Source organism: Lepisosteus platostomus, chromosome 8 (assembly GCF_059453375.1).
Source record: "Lepisosteus platostomus isolate fLepPlt1 chromosome 8, fLepPlt1.hap1, whole genome shotgun sequence".
NCBI classification, from domain to species: Eukaryota; Metazoa; Chordata; class Actinopteri; order Semionotiformes; family Lepisosteidae; genus Lepisosteus; species Lepisosteus platostomus.
Genome location: NC_142618.1, coordinates 9948602 through 9965508, shown reverse-complemented (window position 1 = coordinate 9965508; position 16907 = coordinate 9948602). Strand labels below are relative to the sequence as shown.

Sequence of the window (16907 nt, the reverse complement as noted above, 5' to 3'; positions counted from 1 at the left end):
CGAGAAACAGCTTGCTTTAGTTCAGTGTCAAAGCTACTGGAGCCACATCTTTTTATAATAAAGTTAAAGAATTTCTCAAGACATGGGAAAACCCTGTTGCCTTTCTTCCTGACCTCATTTAGGTGGCAGAAACCTGTTTTAACAGGGCAAGAAATAAGAACAAATGATGTCTCCTCTTGGGGAGAGTGAAGGACAAAGCCTGTAATCCAATTACTGTAATGAAAAAAAACAGTGTTCTTCCAACCGTCAAGTGTGATTTGAGCAAATCATTGCGCACCATAAAAACTTTAATGAATTCAGTGTGCATAATCGAGAGGAATAGGATAACATCAACCAACATAAGTGATTTAATCATCAACTGCAAAAGGGATATTAAAGTTTAATAAACCAAGTGTTTTTTCAAAAATCTGTGCACAACTACAGTCAAAGCCTAAACTGCATCTATTGCAAATAAAACTTTGAGATTTCCTTTTGCAGTCACACTGTCTTAACTTAACTCAAGAATGGTAGCTTCCCTTGATCAGCAATGTGATAAACAATAGTTTAACTTTGAGCTTTGTACTAATGGGAGAAATTCAAATAACATTGTGATTATCCGTCACGGAAGACAGCTGAAAACTAAAAAAAAGATGCGACACAGGATATTTGTACAAACACGTTATCATCAGCCCATAACCTCTTGATACTTTAAGGAAAAGAAAAGATACACAAAAAACATGTCAGTATAAATAAAGCTCAAAGGCTAACGCTGTTACTGAGAACTACAATTACAACTGTCAGAATGGGTAATGTTCACCTTGACTACTCAGTCTTGTTAATGGGCATTTTCCACATAAGGTATTGTGCAATAACAGCTGGAGATAAAAAACTACATTCGTGCTGTATGACACTTCCACCTCTTTCATAAATCGTAAGCTTTTTAAATACTTATGTGCTGCTTTTGAAGATTATTTAATCTGTAAAAATGTACGAAATTGCAGACATTTGTAAAAATTATCTTTACAAGCGCACTATGTTCAGAATCTCAGTCAACATCTATACATTTCTAAATGAATAGATGCCTACGGAAGTGTCTCTAAGAAAGTAGATAAAATAATAATAATAATAATAATAATAATAATAATAATAATAATTATTATAATATTTGCTTATACTTATATAGCGCTTTTCTGGACACTCCTCTCAAAGCGCTTTACAGGTAATGGGGACTCCCTCCACCACCACCAATGTGCAGCCCCACCTGGATGATGCAACGGCAGCCATAGTGCGCCAGAACGCTCACCACACATCAGCTATCAGTGGGGAGGAGAACAGAGTGATGAAGCCAATTCATAGAGGGGGATTATTAGGAGGCCATGATTGGTAAATCACCTCGCAGTGTAAATATTACCAGCTTCAAAACACAGGGGGTGTTTGCTGATATGCAGGGATTCCAGATTCAGTGACCACAGCAATCAAAACCTTCCTGGGTTTACCTTATTTAATTAAGCTCTGGGTCAATGATAAAGTGTCAATCAACTTCTGCAGAGAGACACCATCTATAAGGATGGTGAAGCAGAGTGAAGGGGAGAGACAGGAAGAGAAAAAGGAAGATATCCAAGGCGAGAGCTCCTTGTTCCAGGTCACCCTGAAAGACCAGATTGGAGTGAAGTATTTGATCCTTGTTAGGAGAGCTTGCTATTCTGTGGTTTTAAGGGAACAATGATCTCCTGTGTAAAGAATCCCTCGATTAAAATTGCCTTTCCTGGTTTGTGCATTTTTATAATAGGGAGATAGGTACATACTATTTAGTTTAGAAGGTAGCTTATCTCTTATTTTTTATCTTTGTAGGCACTAAATATGACTTATATATATATAAGAACACTTGATAAGCAGACTGGGGTTTTCTGGGTGGTTAGGACTGTAGGCCTCTGGGATGCCTTATTTGTAAATTTGTACGCAGGGTAACTTGTATGTTGTATGTTTACACTTCGTGTACTTTAGTGTGTGGCACTGTCATTGTTAATAAATACTTGTTTAACCAAATGTGCCTGATGTATTACGCTTTTCACCAAAGCTGTGCCAGAGAACAAAGAACTCGTGTCCCTCAAACTACACCAACAGCTCCAGTATATTTGTGGTGAAATCTTAACAAATTTGTGGTTATGGTTATTTAATTTCCTTATTGATTAATTAGCTCCGTCAGTTCCTAATTTCCTCCATTTTTGTAACCACCCACCCTCATTTGTAATAGCTTTGTTTTAAAATCCATTTCCTTGGAACATTGTTTCCTATTTTCCCATCTAAAGGTAATAACAACATCCACGTTTGACTGTACTTAATTTAAGTGCCCTGTCTGAACATTAGAAATGTCACATTTGAAAATGGGGTTTAACAGATAAGAAACCGATTAATAGGTATGGAGCCATCAAGTTCTTTTCCCAAAATTTTGTTCTTATGCTTTTGTGGTGTGCTGTTGTTTTGTTTTTATAAAACGTATTTTAAAGCATGTATACAAATACAAACTACATTATAGAGCAGACAGTAAAACGTTTGCTGATATAATGAGCAGATACTATAAGCAAAGCAGTACAATATTTGTTGTAATATTTGTGGACAATAAAGCTTGAATTGAATTGAAACAACTCTCTTATTCGTTTAGGATAGCTTCTTAGGCGCCGTGGCGCCACCTGCAGGCTGAACTGGGAACTGTTTTCTTTGCGTTCTAGATGTAAAATTTCCAACTCGCCGGGACCAAATGTAAAGCTTTGTTCAATGTGTTCCCATTTCTTACTCACTGATTAAAGCTTGGGTACCTTTTTCTTTTGGCTTCTCTTCATCCTGTTTTTCAACTGCTTCCGTAACTGCTTCTGTAAGGCAAACAGAGGTAGAAGAGCTTATTAACTGGTTTTTGCTGTTGATTTTAAAACACGATTCACAGTTAATATAGATGCAGGTCTACATCACCTTTAATCAGCATATCTATATGGAACTTTGTTCCTGATAAATAGCACTAGAAAATAAATTCCTGTATCAATATACAAAGTAAAATGTAAAACTCATTTGTATGCCACACAGTGTATACTAATTAGCTAATTAGCAAAGGAAGGTTGCCGGTTCAAATCCCGCAACCGGCAGTGGAATCCTTCTCCGTTGGGCTCCTGAGCAAGGCCCTTAACCCCAACTGCTCCAGGGATGCTGTACAATGGCAGACCCTGCGCTCTGACCCCAGGCTCTCTCCCTGTCTGTGTGTCTCATGGAGAGCAAGCTGGGGTATGTGAAAAGATAATTCCTAATGCAAGAAATTGTAAAGGGTTAATAAAGTGATGTTATTATTATTATTATTATTATTATTATTATACATCATTAATTACTTAGTAAACACATAATTGTAATACCTCTAAAAAGGCTACAGCATATTTTATAGCTAATCACGCCTTTGAAGTGACATTAATATTTTAAGTATTTAACTGTAGAATACCTTAGGAAAAGGTCTACGCGTGTCTCAGAAAGTAATCAGCCTATTTGTTTAATAGGCTACTACTCGGGTTGGAATAACAATCAGAAGACACAAGGTCCTTTCTGTATTGAGTTTGAGATCACAGGTTTTAAGTCAAATGAAGTCCAGAAGGCAGCCTCCTGCTGTTACTATTATTATAACACCCTGTGAGAAAATATGTTTGCAGAAGAAGTAGGACTAAAAAGTGGTATGGAGTTTGACAGAAAACTAAAATTGCACTGTGGGTGTTATTTCCATTTGCACAAATTTATCACCATAGAAAATTTTAAAATGTAAGTGTCCTGTGCCAGTGGGACTTAAGATTAGCGTAGACAAGAAATATATGTATTGAAATTAATTTTAAAAAGCATCCTGATTGTGTGTGATAAGCAGCCACTCAAGATTCTGCAGTATCCGATGTGACACAGGAAGGAAAGAAAGATGTTCAACACAGGACACAACCCAATTAGGGTACATTCACACAGATGTAGGTACATTGATAAACCGCAGGAATGGTTTCCACCAGCATTGTTAATTTATGCTCTTCTGTAGTCACAAATAAAAGAAGGAAGCCATCAGAAAAGTAAAAAAATCTTTCAGGTACAGTAATTGTGAGAAAATACCAAAGCAAACTTCACCTACAAGGAGAATTTAATATTAATACATGCTTCTGAACATGCTGAGATTTGCAATTTTGAAGAGAGGAAAATAATGTGCTAGTGAAAATGAAATATTTGGCCCACCATTAGCAATGAATCTTAGTCTGCCAATTTATGATGCTTTATGACCTCTTTTTTCATTACGTTTATATTTCCAGTGTAAATATAGGCCAACCCCATTTCTGGATTCCAGCAAGCTTGACAGGTCTCCCTTGAATCACCAATTTCCTAACCCTTTAAATAATTTAGCTTTGACCACTGAAACAAGTAATTTGTTCATTCATTGGAAACAAAAACACCAACACCCTGTAGCTCTCAAGGATGATGGATTTAACCAATTACCTTGAATTGATCTGAACCCACGTGCGCCGAGCCATAAACGACTAAGTCTCATCTAGATGGTGCTTAAAAACGCACACTAGTACTGTATATCAAGATAACCTCACAGGTTTTCAAAGGCCTTCTGTCTAACCTACCAAAAGAGGTAGCCTACAAGTTGATGTATTTAAATTGATAAAGATAACCATCAGCGCTGCAGTCTGACAGTTGCAGGGAATTTGCAAATAAAATTGTTCCCAGCCGTAAGAATCGTAGGCTTGAGCTTAATATTATGCACAGGAAAAACAGGTAGAGTCAAGAAAGTGTTGAGGAAACTATCTGGTATGGTAAGAAAGCCATAGAAGGCACTATTTCGGTTCCAAGAATTAAGTTGGGCTAAAACATCGCTGTTCATATTCAGTCCAGAAAAATGAAATGTTTTGTGTTAAAGTTTTTCATTTCACTGGTTTCTACTTTAAGTTTTGCATTATAATTTATATTCTATTAGGACATGAGAATTATTTGCTACTGTATTGTAAGCTGCTTTTGACAAAAGCATCTGCCAAATGAATAAATGTACATCTTAATGTACTTAGATTGCTTTTAATTAATCTTTTACTACATTTCAGATGTTTCTCTGTAGTGTATGTGTTCATCCTATTAACACTTCACATACGGTAAATGTTTTAGAATTCTACAGAATACAGAGAAGAATAAATAGGTAAAGTACCCTTATTTCATACATGAAGCGAAAGTATCAGGCAGTGCCTTGAATGCCTGAATGATAACCTTTGCCAATAACAATGCAGTTTATGATCTTACTGCTGTAGTATACAGTACTACCCTTCACAGGCAGTATGCACTGTCAATAACCAATGTAAAGAGAACAAAGACAGTTTATTTAATATTCCTAAATGCTGTCAATGTTTAATTTGCTATACTCATAGCACACTATAAAATCTGAATTTGCATAATGTAGACAGTAGACATTATGTGATGTAGACTGACTGCTGATAATTCAGATTATAATTGCCAGACAAAATTACACAAATTAGACATTATTTAAACTCATTATTTAATTAGACATTATTTAAAATTAAGTGTGGTTTAAGATATTTTAGCTCTTCGTAAAAACATTGTATTTTAAAAAAATATGCACAATGAATTATTATATACCCAGATATATAATTCAAAAACTTGTTACAAAGAAAAGTGCACAAGATTGTTCCCCCATGACTTTATTGTAGCCTCAAACAAAAAATGTACATAGATTGTAACAGCCATGTTCTCCCATGACTACAATTTCACAATAATTTAAACCTGTTAGCCCATACAGTAGGATGCTACGTAAACCGACAATTTTTCAAAACATGAACTGCGATAGAAAAAACAAGACCTCAGATTGTCATAGTGTTATTGCTTGTCTGTATAATTTCTTTCCCTGGCAACAATAATCCCTTGTAAAGTAGCAAGAACCCCACAACACATCCCTTATGGCTTTTAAAAGATAATACTTTTTCCTCCAAACCAGAGAATTAAAATGCTTTTTTTTTTCTACAAAATTTGAAAAATCTAGATCACACCACAGCTTCATAATATTGTAAATGTATTTTTTCACCACTGTAAAAATTCACATTAACTCTAGAAATGTTAAGAATAGAAAAGGTCCTCTAATGTAAATGTTAATAGTAAAAAAGAAAAAAACTCTTCCTGCAAAACTATACATTAAACCACTTTGATAGCAAATCTAGAAATGTCATTTTGAAGAAAATATAGATTTTCAGAGAACAAATCTATTGTAGCATCTCCTTATACCCACCGCATCACCAACATTTATTCTGGCAGGCCATTAAATCACCACAAACATACGTAAACTATGAAAATGGCAATGACTATCTTCATTTGAAGATATTTTGCAGCCAGGGCATCTCTGTAGACGACTGAGTTTTCAATGGTCCCTTGATTTCAGCTTCCTATTATTTTAAAATGTATTCACAACAGCATATATATGCTTAGTAAAAAAATTACAAAACATTGTGCACTCTGTTTGCCACAGGACAGCAGGACTCTCCTTTGAAGCCCTCAGACACTTCTTCCACTGCTTACCACTTGGTTGCATTTGCAATAGGGTTTTTACAAACAGGGGTGGTCCCCCACTTTCCTCTATCCAGGACCACATCTTTGTATAGTTGGCCCTGGTCTGATTTATGCTTGAACCACCCATCAGTGCTACAAATGGACAGAATACATCTCCAGAGTTGCCAGAGAACAGAGAAGGGGATCAACCCTAATAGCACTATATGGGTTCAAAGCAGTACAGAAGCAAAACCAAGAGCCTTAAACGTTTTAAGTCCGAGATCCTACAGAGATTAATTGTGAAAACTGTGAACCAATGTCCCCCATTGGTAGAAAATACATAAGCAATGAAACAGGAGCTCAGTATTTAATTTACCTACTAGACTTCAAATGAGTGGATCAAAAACTGTGCCCAAGGCTAAAACACATCTGAAATAAATTGTTTCAGAAACCCTGTTTCTACAGGAGAAGAACAGGAGTTTAAAACCATGTGCTCCACCAGTGCTCTAGTGCTGAAGATGTTTGAAATGCAATGCTAGCTCATCAAGCATAAGATAATTATATAAAGCAGACAATGTGCTTCTGAATAAATTAATCAAGTGAATGTCAAGGAAGCAGAAAACACTGTCTTTGCAGTTAAGAAGAAAAGGTTCAGTCCTGGCTGATAATGATGGCCAAAGCCCACCTTTTTTTTTTGCAAAGCAACATGTACCCAGAAATTCAAATATATAACACATTTGTTTAGGATGATTGTCTCAAACTAATCTGCCAGTATAAATTAATGAAGAAAACACAATACTATTGGGTAATGCAAAACATCAGTGGAGTAACACACTGCAAAAGATCAGTGCAGCATTGAATTAGTACCTTCAAAGGAAAATGTCATCTAGATTTAAAAATGCAGGATTTAAAAAAAAGTTTAAAAAGCTACCACAAAGCCACTGCAGTTACATACAATGCTAAAAATCTGAAGTCTGCAAACACCACATACATCATCATGGTTACTATACGTCAAAAAATAACATTTAAAATCATCATTTGAGTTTGAAAACAAGAATGACACCTGGAATATTCCTAAATAAATTACGTATTTCATGGTACGATTCTGGCTATGTAGAGTACTGCAATTAGCTCTTTTTAAATTAAAACTTACTATCACAGAAAAAGGGAGTTTCAAATCACAGATAAAAACATTTCACTTAACTCCACAAGTAATGTGCTTGAACTAAAAAATGTACATTGACAAAAAGATTTGTAACAAAGTACGACAGTTCTTAAAGTACTGCAGAAAACATTTGTAATTCTGGATCAATGACTTGATCCCAGTGGCCAAAGATCTTTCAGTTTGTTTTTTTGCTTTTAGCAGCTGCTTCCTTTCAGTGGAATGTAATTTGGGCTGGTCCTCATGGTGTCGGAATTTTCTGTTTCAAGCTTTATGTATCTGGAAAACAAGGGGAAATTCTAAATTAGAGGACCAGGTGGAACTTCAATTCATCAACTACAACACCAAGTAAACCCTCTTCTTAAGTTCTCCAAACCTAGTTTTCACATCACAACAGCATCCCCAAATGATATCCCTAGCCTAAACTGCCCACTATCTGAAGACAGCACATGGGAAAATCCGTCTACAGTTCCTACAGTCTTTGCACAAAGTACTACTTAAAGTGAATCCATTAATTTTCTGGGTTTAAAAGCTGAACTTACTGGCATAATGAAATCTCCAATGTGACAGCTAATGTTACACACTTCCAATTACGTTTCTTGTACTAGTGTTTAAAAAAAAAGTCCTGGCATCTTCGACAGATATATTTAATACAGTCACAACTAAACAGATAACATCAGAGGAAGTTCTCATTAAAATGTCAAACAACTGTAAACCACCAGGAGAAAATGAACATGCTTGATGTTAAAAGACCAACTATGTCATAGTACTATCAGCAAACATGTTGATCAGGCTCTACAGCTAAACCAGCTAAATTAAAGACAGAAATCCTTTGTAAGTCAAGTGGCTTACTGCGCTGGAGAATAGTTCAGTTTCGGCAACACTAAGAAGACAGAGTGCAAGGCTTCCTTCAGAGACTAGTCCATCACAGGTTAACCCCACAAGAAAGCTGGGACCCATTTATGAAGCTATGTGGACTATAAAAATCAGGGTACCTTGCTCAATGAGATACAGGCAGCCTTTATGCTTTTATTACTAATGAAAGAGAAATAACATGACCAAGCCTTAATATAAAAATATACTAATAAGAAAAAAAAAAACTATCAAATGATCATATTTATATCATAGTTGAATCACATAACTGCTTCGGCATGCGTAAGCTGCAAAGGAACAGGTTTGACAGAAGTTCTACTCCATTCGCTCTTCGGCTCAACTTCAGTTAGCTTCGAGTCGTGTTTGCACTTGCACACTAGTGTTCATGTTTGTTCGTTGTTAGCTTCGGCTTCGTTTGTAGGTTTTGATTACCTGTGTTTTGTTATTCCTTTGCCCGCACTTGTTACTTTTCTTTTTTACCTTGCTTGTGCTCATTTGTTACCTTATTCCTTGCTTGTGTATTTTTTTCGGTATTACCCGTTTTCCCATAACCATGCGATTGGTTCACTTGTGTCGTGTTATTGTTAACTGTGAACTTGTACATCAGGGGAGAAGGTATAGGCAAGGTCGTCGGGTTACATCGTGCACACGTAGGTTTGTTTTGTCTAGACACACTAGGTTAGGGGCGTGTGTCACTCGTGTATTTTGGTTCTGGTTAGTTCAGTTTAGGGAGGTTAGAGCGCATGAAGACGCCAAAGACCTTTTTATTTTTGTTTGGGTTAGTTAGAACTCACTGTATTGGCTAGATCCTTTTGGTTTTATTTTCTTTCCTTTGGCACCACTCACGTTCCTTTTCCCTGTGTGTTATTGAGTCCTGTATATGTACCAGTCACTTATTCACTTTCTTAAAATATATCACTTTTGCACCAAACGTTTGTTGTCACGCTTCCTAAGTCCCTCACCAGAAACCCACCTGCATCCAGACCCATCCTAAATGTTACACCCCTTTACCCCTAGACACTTGGGGTCGTTACAATTATAGAAAATGTTAGCAATGGTATTAAAGCTGTACACAATACTCACAATCTACTGTACATGTGGGATGTAATGTAAACTAATTATACTGACTGTATAAAAATTAAAGACAAACAAACTGAACTTCACCAATAACACAGAATTAAACAAGATGGTCTGTACTGGTGAACAAAAATGTTTTACATTTGTGGATAAGAACAAATCAACATCAGAGTAAACTGGTCTCAGGCCCATTTGTTTTAAAGGAATTTTTTATTTAGCAAGTGTCAAATTTAACAGCCCGATCAAGATCTGGCTTCTACTTAAAATACAAACATACAACACATATCTCAATGTGCATGGTTTCATTAAAGAAGCAGTCTAGATGACATTAGGTTCTCATTAACAATCTATTTGACTATTTCTGAATTATCCTAAATGCCCAATATAAAGTGAAGCAACATTGGTCTGCACCACAGAGCTCAACCTTTCACAACTAAACCTAAATTATTCCAAAATAAACTGCATACACATTAATAAGAATAATAATTGCTTATACTTATATTGAGCTTTTCTGGACACTCCACTCAAAGCGCTTTACAGGTAATGGGGATCCCCTCCACCACCACCAATGTGCAACCCCACCTGGATGATGCGATGGCAGCCATAGTGCACCAGTCCGCTCCCCACACACCAGCTCTCAGTGGGGAGGAAACCAGAGTAATGAAGCCAGTTTAGAGATGGGGATTATTAGGAGGCCATGACTGGTAAGGGCCAATGGGATATTTGGCCAGGATGCTGGGGTAACACCCCTACTCTTTTCAAGAAACACCCTGGGATTTTTAATGACCACAGAGAGTCAGGAACTCGGTTTTACGTCTCATCCGAAGGACGGCACCTGTTTATAGTATTGTGTCCCCGTCACTATACTGGGACATTAGGACCCACACAGACCACAGGGTGAGTGCCCCACTAACACATCTTCCAGCAGCAACCTTAATTTTTCCCAGGATGTCTCCCATCCAGGTACTGATGCTCACACCTGCTGAGCTTCAGTGGATTGCCAATTGTGAGTTGCAGGGTGATATGGCTGCTGGTAAATTCATTCATTCACAACATTTGTGCAAATCCTGGTACTGACCAGGCTCAACCCTGCTGAGCTTCAGTGGGCTGCCATTTGAGAGCTGCAGGGTGATATGGCTGCTGGCTATGTCAGATTATGATACACTCAAATATAGACAGGGATTCAAATAGACTCTGGGCTGAAGTGCAGGATGCTTTGGGTATGGGGTTTGGTGTCCATTTCATATTAGACACCAGGAAATGTATGTAGGCCGTATGTATTCTGAAATGGAATTCACCAGGACACCGCTGTTAACAGGCTCCATTTACATGGCTAGGAGCTCGAATACCAAGAGCATTATAGAGTGTGTGTCTCACCCCCTCTGTTGTGAATTGACACTTCTCCCATCTGAGAGGAGACGCCCCTGTGCCCCCAGGTGTAAAAGTAACAGATTCAGGAAATCTTTCACCCCCACTGCAATCGCACTTTCAAACAATGTATAGTTACTACCCTGTAAAACTACTGTACCATTTTCCCTCTTGGCAATGTTTGTATTCCTTCTTGTATTGTTGTACGGATTGTATAGACTATGCCATAAAATAAAGTTCTCCCAGGAAAAAATGGTGCTTGAATTGAAAATATGGTCTTACATCAGTGTTGTGCTAAAGAACTGGTTTGGAGCTGCCCCACAAAAGACTGGCACCTACGGGTCCATCTATACCACTTTCAGCAAAAAGCCTTTTCTGTTTCTTAACTGACCAAGCCTAGCCTTACTACATTAATGAGATCTGTTACAATTAGATAATGCCTTTTAGTCTTGCATGTCAAGTATGGTGTTAATACAGTCACAGGTAAAGAGCACTGTTGTGTAAATTCACTGCTAATTCCAACATAAAAGAAGTCACTGGACTGTTCCTAAATATATGTGACTCTTGGTCATTGCTTCTGTGCCAAAAGCCAAGTTTAAAAAAAAAAACTAGCAAGATTTACTTCTTGTAAAACAAAGCAACCTGTTTTACTTTTAGAGATTTTACCATCGGTTCCAGACTAGTTCAACAGCTTTAACTCACTTTCGTGAGCGCTCGTCAGAAGCGTATGAAAATTATTTAAACTGAGCAATGCAAACAAGTCACACCCTCTTAACAACTTAAACGGATGATTGTTATGTAAAAAGGTACATCTCCAAACTCAAAACGTATGCAAATACCTCAATGACATCTCCAAAATTTTGCATAACGTAAGATCTTGGCAGCTGACTTTGGGGAAAATGGAGTTAAAAAATGCTGATCAGAGCTAATGCCAAGAAAGTAAAGCTAAAAAGCATGCGAGACAAGGGTTAATTTATGTATGTGTATGCTAGGTAATTAAATTGTTAGCAGTGGTGTATGTGTGTTGCTTCGTGTGAAAAAAGACTTCAGAAGATTCCTTTCAAAGACTAAGAGAGATGCCACCATCGTCTGTTACACTTCATACACATGCTCTACTAACATTAACTCTCGGCTCAGGCCAAAATTAGAACAACACGCAGGGCTAGAGGTGACTCTTGACCCAGCCTTCCTATCAAACACAATCTACCTTAATGCACCATCTGTGAATGATGTGTCCAAGAGCACCATCAAGCCAGCCTGCCCAAGTGTTTCAAACATTTGGCTGTTTTTCCTTCTGAAGAGGAAAAGGACCTATGCCTACCAGACCTATTAACTGGATACATTCAAGACTACTTTTTTTTTCATTTCTAAAGTTAAGTTCATACAATCATTTTTCAAAGAAAAGAAAAATGCATGCATTAGGGCTTCACTGGAGAGACTTAAACTGTGGAAACTCTACTTTTTTAGAAGTCAACTACAACCCAAAGTCTTCACGTGATATGGAGTATATCATTTAGAAATCAGATACCAAAGTAGCTCCTCTGACATCCTTCTAAGAGTTATAAACCATAACCTTAAGTTGAGGAAATAAGGCTTTACATTTTCAATAACACTGGAACTACATTTAATATTAAGTAAAACTTACCCGAAGGTTCCCCCTGAAAATGTTGTTCTGCCTGAATAACTTCCTCTGTTAAAAAAAGCAAAATAATTAATTACAACAATGACGATGATAAGATGCAGTCTAAAGTATTAAACTGTGATGGGGTCTTAAGCTATCTGAGATAAATTAGTATCACAGAGATCAATATTGGACCAGCTTTAGCACTGAATTTGATCAGAAAATATCAAACGAATACAGTATTAATTTTACAGTACATACAGTATTAATACATTTAAAAACAATATTAATAAAGTATCAAAACATTAACATGTGACTGCTGAAGAAGGCTCTACAGCCAAAACGGTGTTTTTCTTCTCTTTTCAGCATGGAATAAACCTTTACTTGCTCCTTTGCATTAAATTAACACATACCTTCTGGGCTTGGCTCATCATGAGCAGGTTCATCATGGTGATGAGCTGAAACAAATGACAAAATTTCATTGTATCTCAGGTCCCAAGGCTCCTGAAGTAGAAGAGGTAATCAGGTGTACGACTGAACAAAATATACTACTGCTGATGCCAAACAAATAAGGCTTTAATTTCAAGGTTTTAGTTAGAAACTTCAACTGATTATTTCTGAAGCCTCATGTTACTTTAAATATTCTTTTGGATGTAATGAGCTCGATACCTGGGAATTTTTAAAAACTTGGGAGAAATAAACAGAGCTGTCACGGGGCGGAGATTCGGGTTAGGGCTCAAATGTAGTGGTACCTCTCTTGAGCCTACAAGTGCTCACCACAGACTATAAAGCAAACAAAATACGCTAACTCGTATAACAGATTTCAGACTGGGGGCCATTTTGCACACAAAGGGATATTCTGAAACTACCGCTATGAAGCGGACCACATACAAACATGAAGTGGAAGCAGCCATATTTAACAGTGAGTGAAATCGAGGGGAAGCCTGAGCACTCAGTGGGGAAAGTCAAAGTTATCTTTTTTTCCATTTTAATCATAATGAAGGAGTGAATCAAAGAAGGATGTTCAGGTAAAATTAACCTGAATGACTCTTCTCTGCAGGAAAGAGAAAACTTGCAGTGAAACGGCAATGCTGAAACTATTTCATGGTCACAAATTACATCAACTGTTCTGCATAATTCCTCTGTGCAGATCAAACTGTCGTGGGTGTTTTCGAAATCGGGAATGCATTTCTCAAGACATCTTAAAGACCATTCCAAACATCGCACACTCCCATGTTGCCGAGTTTGAAATGTACACGTGTGGACTGATCCAAATTTTCTGTCAGATTCCAAGATGCCCAACGCTTTGGCGAGATGTTCTATTTTTTAATGAAACCAGGCAGTTTTGATGTCAGCGAAACTGTTTTGTTCTGCAAGGACCAAACTTAATTGTAATTAAGTGCATTTTAATTTATTAATTTTAGATATTATAAATTTAATCAAAATGTAAGTACGGCTCATATTGTCATTACGGAAACAAACCCGTAAAAACAGGAGCATAAGCTACCTCTTGGCACGCTCCTTCTGAAAGGCTGCTGATTACCACATTAAAACAACATAAATTAGTAATTATAAAACATAAAAATTACAATAGTATTATGAGCTTAAAGGCATATATACATCTAAAAAGAATGTACTGTATGTTACTAAACATACAATTCTCTGTTCACTTGAACTTACCTTCTGCATCATCTTCTGAATGAGTTTCTGGTGCTGTTAAGCAAGGACAGTGATATTAATTTATGGTTCTCAAAATAAACACCCCAAAGATTAGGAAAAGGTACAATTACTTATATGTATTTTTTAGAACATAGCATATAACTGAACTGGATCCTGTTTACAAATCCCAGAGGGTGCTGTGAAGTTCTATTCATATCCCCAATGAAATAGGGGAAAAAACTATCACAACAAAATGAGTTATGGATTGGATAATGCACCTTGATTAAAACAATTTTAATAAACAAAATACTGTAATTTTAATGGGACTGCAAAGAGCAGAGTCATATTTGTCATAAATAATAAACTGATTTACAGAATTCCCCATTTATATTTTTTATTTCTCTTTTTCACAAATTTGAGTAGCAGAAGCACTCCCCTGCAATGACAAAAACCATGCAAGATTTTTTCTTTTGGTTTAACAAAAAAAGTATGATTCTAACATTGGGTTTAGCTCATTTTTTATTGGTCTTACCAGACTCGGACAGCTCCTCTGTGCTCCATTCCTGAGTTTCTAAAAAACAAATGCACTGGAATTTTATCAAGAAACGTAACCACATTGATATAGCATTCTGTATTATGTTACTGATGCATGATTTATAAACCTAGAGAAAGTTATGACTTTCATAACTTCACAGGACATTAGTATAAAACGGTAATACAAAAACAGATTAATAACAAGTAGCAAACTTTCCGGGCATCTGGAAGAACTTTTCCCTCTTTATATTTCTACTCACAGATTTTCTAACCACAGAGAAGCATGAACATGAATAAACATACCTGCTTCCTCTGACAGCTGAGGCTCAGAGTGAACGCTTTCGTCTGGATGGTGTACTTCCTCTGTAACACAGAGGAAGGATACATAAGCAAACCACTAGTGATACAAATTAAGCTCGTTTGTTCCTTCTTGTGCTGTTTGGTCATATCGGTCATCAAGAAGATCCGCATGAAATATCAATCATCTCAAAACCTTGCTTTGCTCATTAGTACAATGGTGAAAGCATTTTTTAAGGCGGAGCTGCCCTATAGTGCATTTGGGTAACAGTTTACAGAGAACGTGCAGTAGCAAAAACAACCGGTAATTCTGGTTTAGAGTATTATTAGGGACATTAATAAACTGAATTTAATCATCGCTTTCAAATGAAGCAAATGTATTGCATCACACTGTCATAATGAAGATCAACACGATACCCTCCACACTGACAACTGTCTGTTCTGCTAGAGACTAGGAACTAAAAGCAGACCAATTTCTAAATTTCAGAATTGTCATCCCACCCAATTTCCAAAGAAGAAAAAAAAATGTTGTAACTCTTTACCTTCAGTATACTCAGGCTCCGATTCCACCACATATTCTGAAAGCACAAATTGAATAACAAAATTTAATCAAGCATGTTGTACAACATGATCTGCTTCGATATGTTATGAATAAGACAATTCTGTGTTTTAGCAACCAGCCATTCTCATTACATTTTTAAAAGCAATTACTCGTAGTTCAGAATGTTTTGGGTTTTATTAAAGTATTTGATGTCTGGATTTGACACTCTCGCCAAACAGGCTTAAATAGGTGCCCAACAGACTCTACTCATTTGGACACGTTTGGACACGGAAATGTTCTTATACTTTAGCCGATTCCCATTAATCGTGGATTAATCAGTTAATTCTCCAGCAGCCTATTATTCAGACCACACTTGGAACATATGTTTAGGAATTAGAAACTGATATGATGTTTAGATGTTGTAAAATTATTGTTTTCTGTCCCTGAAGGAAATCCAGAACAGAGCATCTTGATATTAATCTCCATATGGAAGACTTCCAAATTAAGACGATAAGAGTAAGTAAATTCAATGATCAGAGATATAGAGTATGGAGCCAGAACAAAGAACATTTATTTTTAACATCAGACCAGCCAATGCCCTTGAACACTGGGCCCACATCAGCTGGCCTCCTCCCTCAAGCAAGGCCCTACCTCCTTGTGTATCTATTGCATCTTCAGTGGTATCTTCTGCTCCACATGAAAAACAAAAAGACAACTGTTGACATGCTGGCAAATGTTTACAAACTTTACATGAGATAAAAAAGTTCTGTGAAATACATTTCATTTTACTTATCATTATTATTATTCTTTCTTTTCCGTTCTTCTCTTTTCAGCATGGAATAAACCTTTAACTTCTTCCTTATTATTATTATTATTAGAGGAGAACAAAGTGATGAAGCCAATTCATAGAAGGGGATTATTAGGAGGCCATGACTGGTAAAGGCCAGGGGGAGATTTAGCCAGGACGCCGGAGTAACACCCCTACTCTTTTCGAGAAACACCCTGGGATTTTTCATGACCACAGTTCTTCTTTTAATGAAAAAAAATCTCATCTGAAGGACGGCACCTTTTTGCAGTATAGTCCCCATCGCTATACTTTGCCAGTAGGACTCAGTTTTTCCCAGGAGGTCTCCCATCCAAGTACTGGCCAGGCTCACACCTGCTGAGCTTCACTGAGTGGTCAGATGTGATTTACAGAGTGATATGGCTGCTGACATTGAGTTATTCAACACAGATGTCATGTC

At 37.0% G+C, this 16907-nt stretch overlaps 1 protein-coding gene across 6 annotated transcripts in view; it reads right to left on the bottom strand.

Annotated features, from left to right (window-relative positions):
* unm_hu7910 (un-named hu7910) overlaps positions 1 to 16907 on the bottom strand; it is an 87280-nt gene that overhangs the window by 30255 nt on the left and 40118 nt on the right. For 5 of the 6 annotated variants that reach the window (XM_088642352.1, XM_088642355.1, XM_088642356.1 and 2 more), the window contains 8 exons: positions 16315 to 16350; positions 15665 to 15700; positions 15129 to 15188; positions 14824 to 14862; positions 14313 to 14345; positions 13046 to 13090; positions 12657 to 12701; positions 2778 to 2849 (listed from right to left, as the gene is read on the bottom strand). In XM_088642352.1, coding sequence (XP_088498478.1) covers positions 2778 to 2849; positions 12657 to 12701; positions 13046 to 13090; positions 14313 to 14345; positions 14824 to 14862; positions 15129 to 15188; positions 15665 to 15700; positions 16315 to 16350 — 366 coding nt within the window. The remainder of the gene's footprint in view (positions 1 to 2777; positions 2850 to 12656; positions 12702 to 13045; positions 13091 to 14312; positions 14346 to 14823; positions 14863 to 15128; positions 15189 to 15664; positions 15701 to 16314; positions 16351 to 16907) is intronic. The other variant, XM_088642354.1, reaches the window with a different exon arrangement.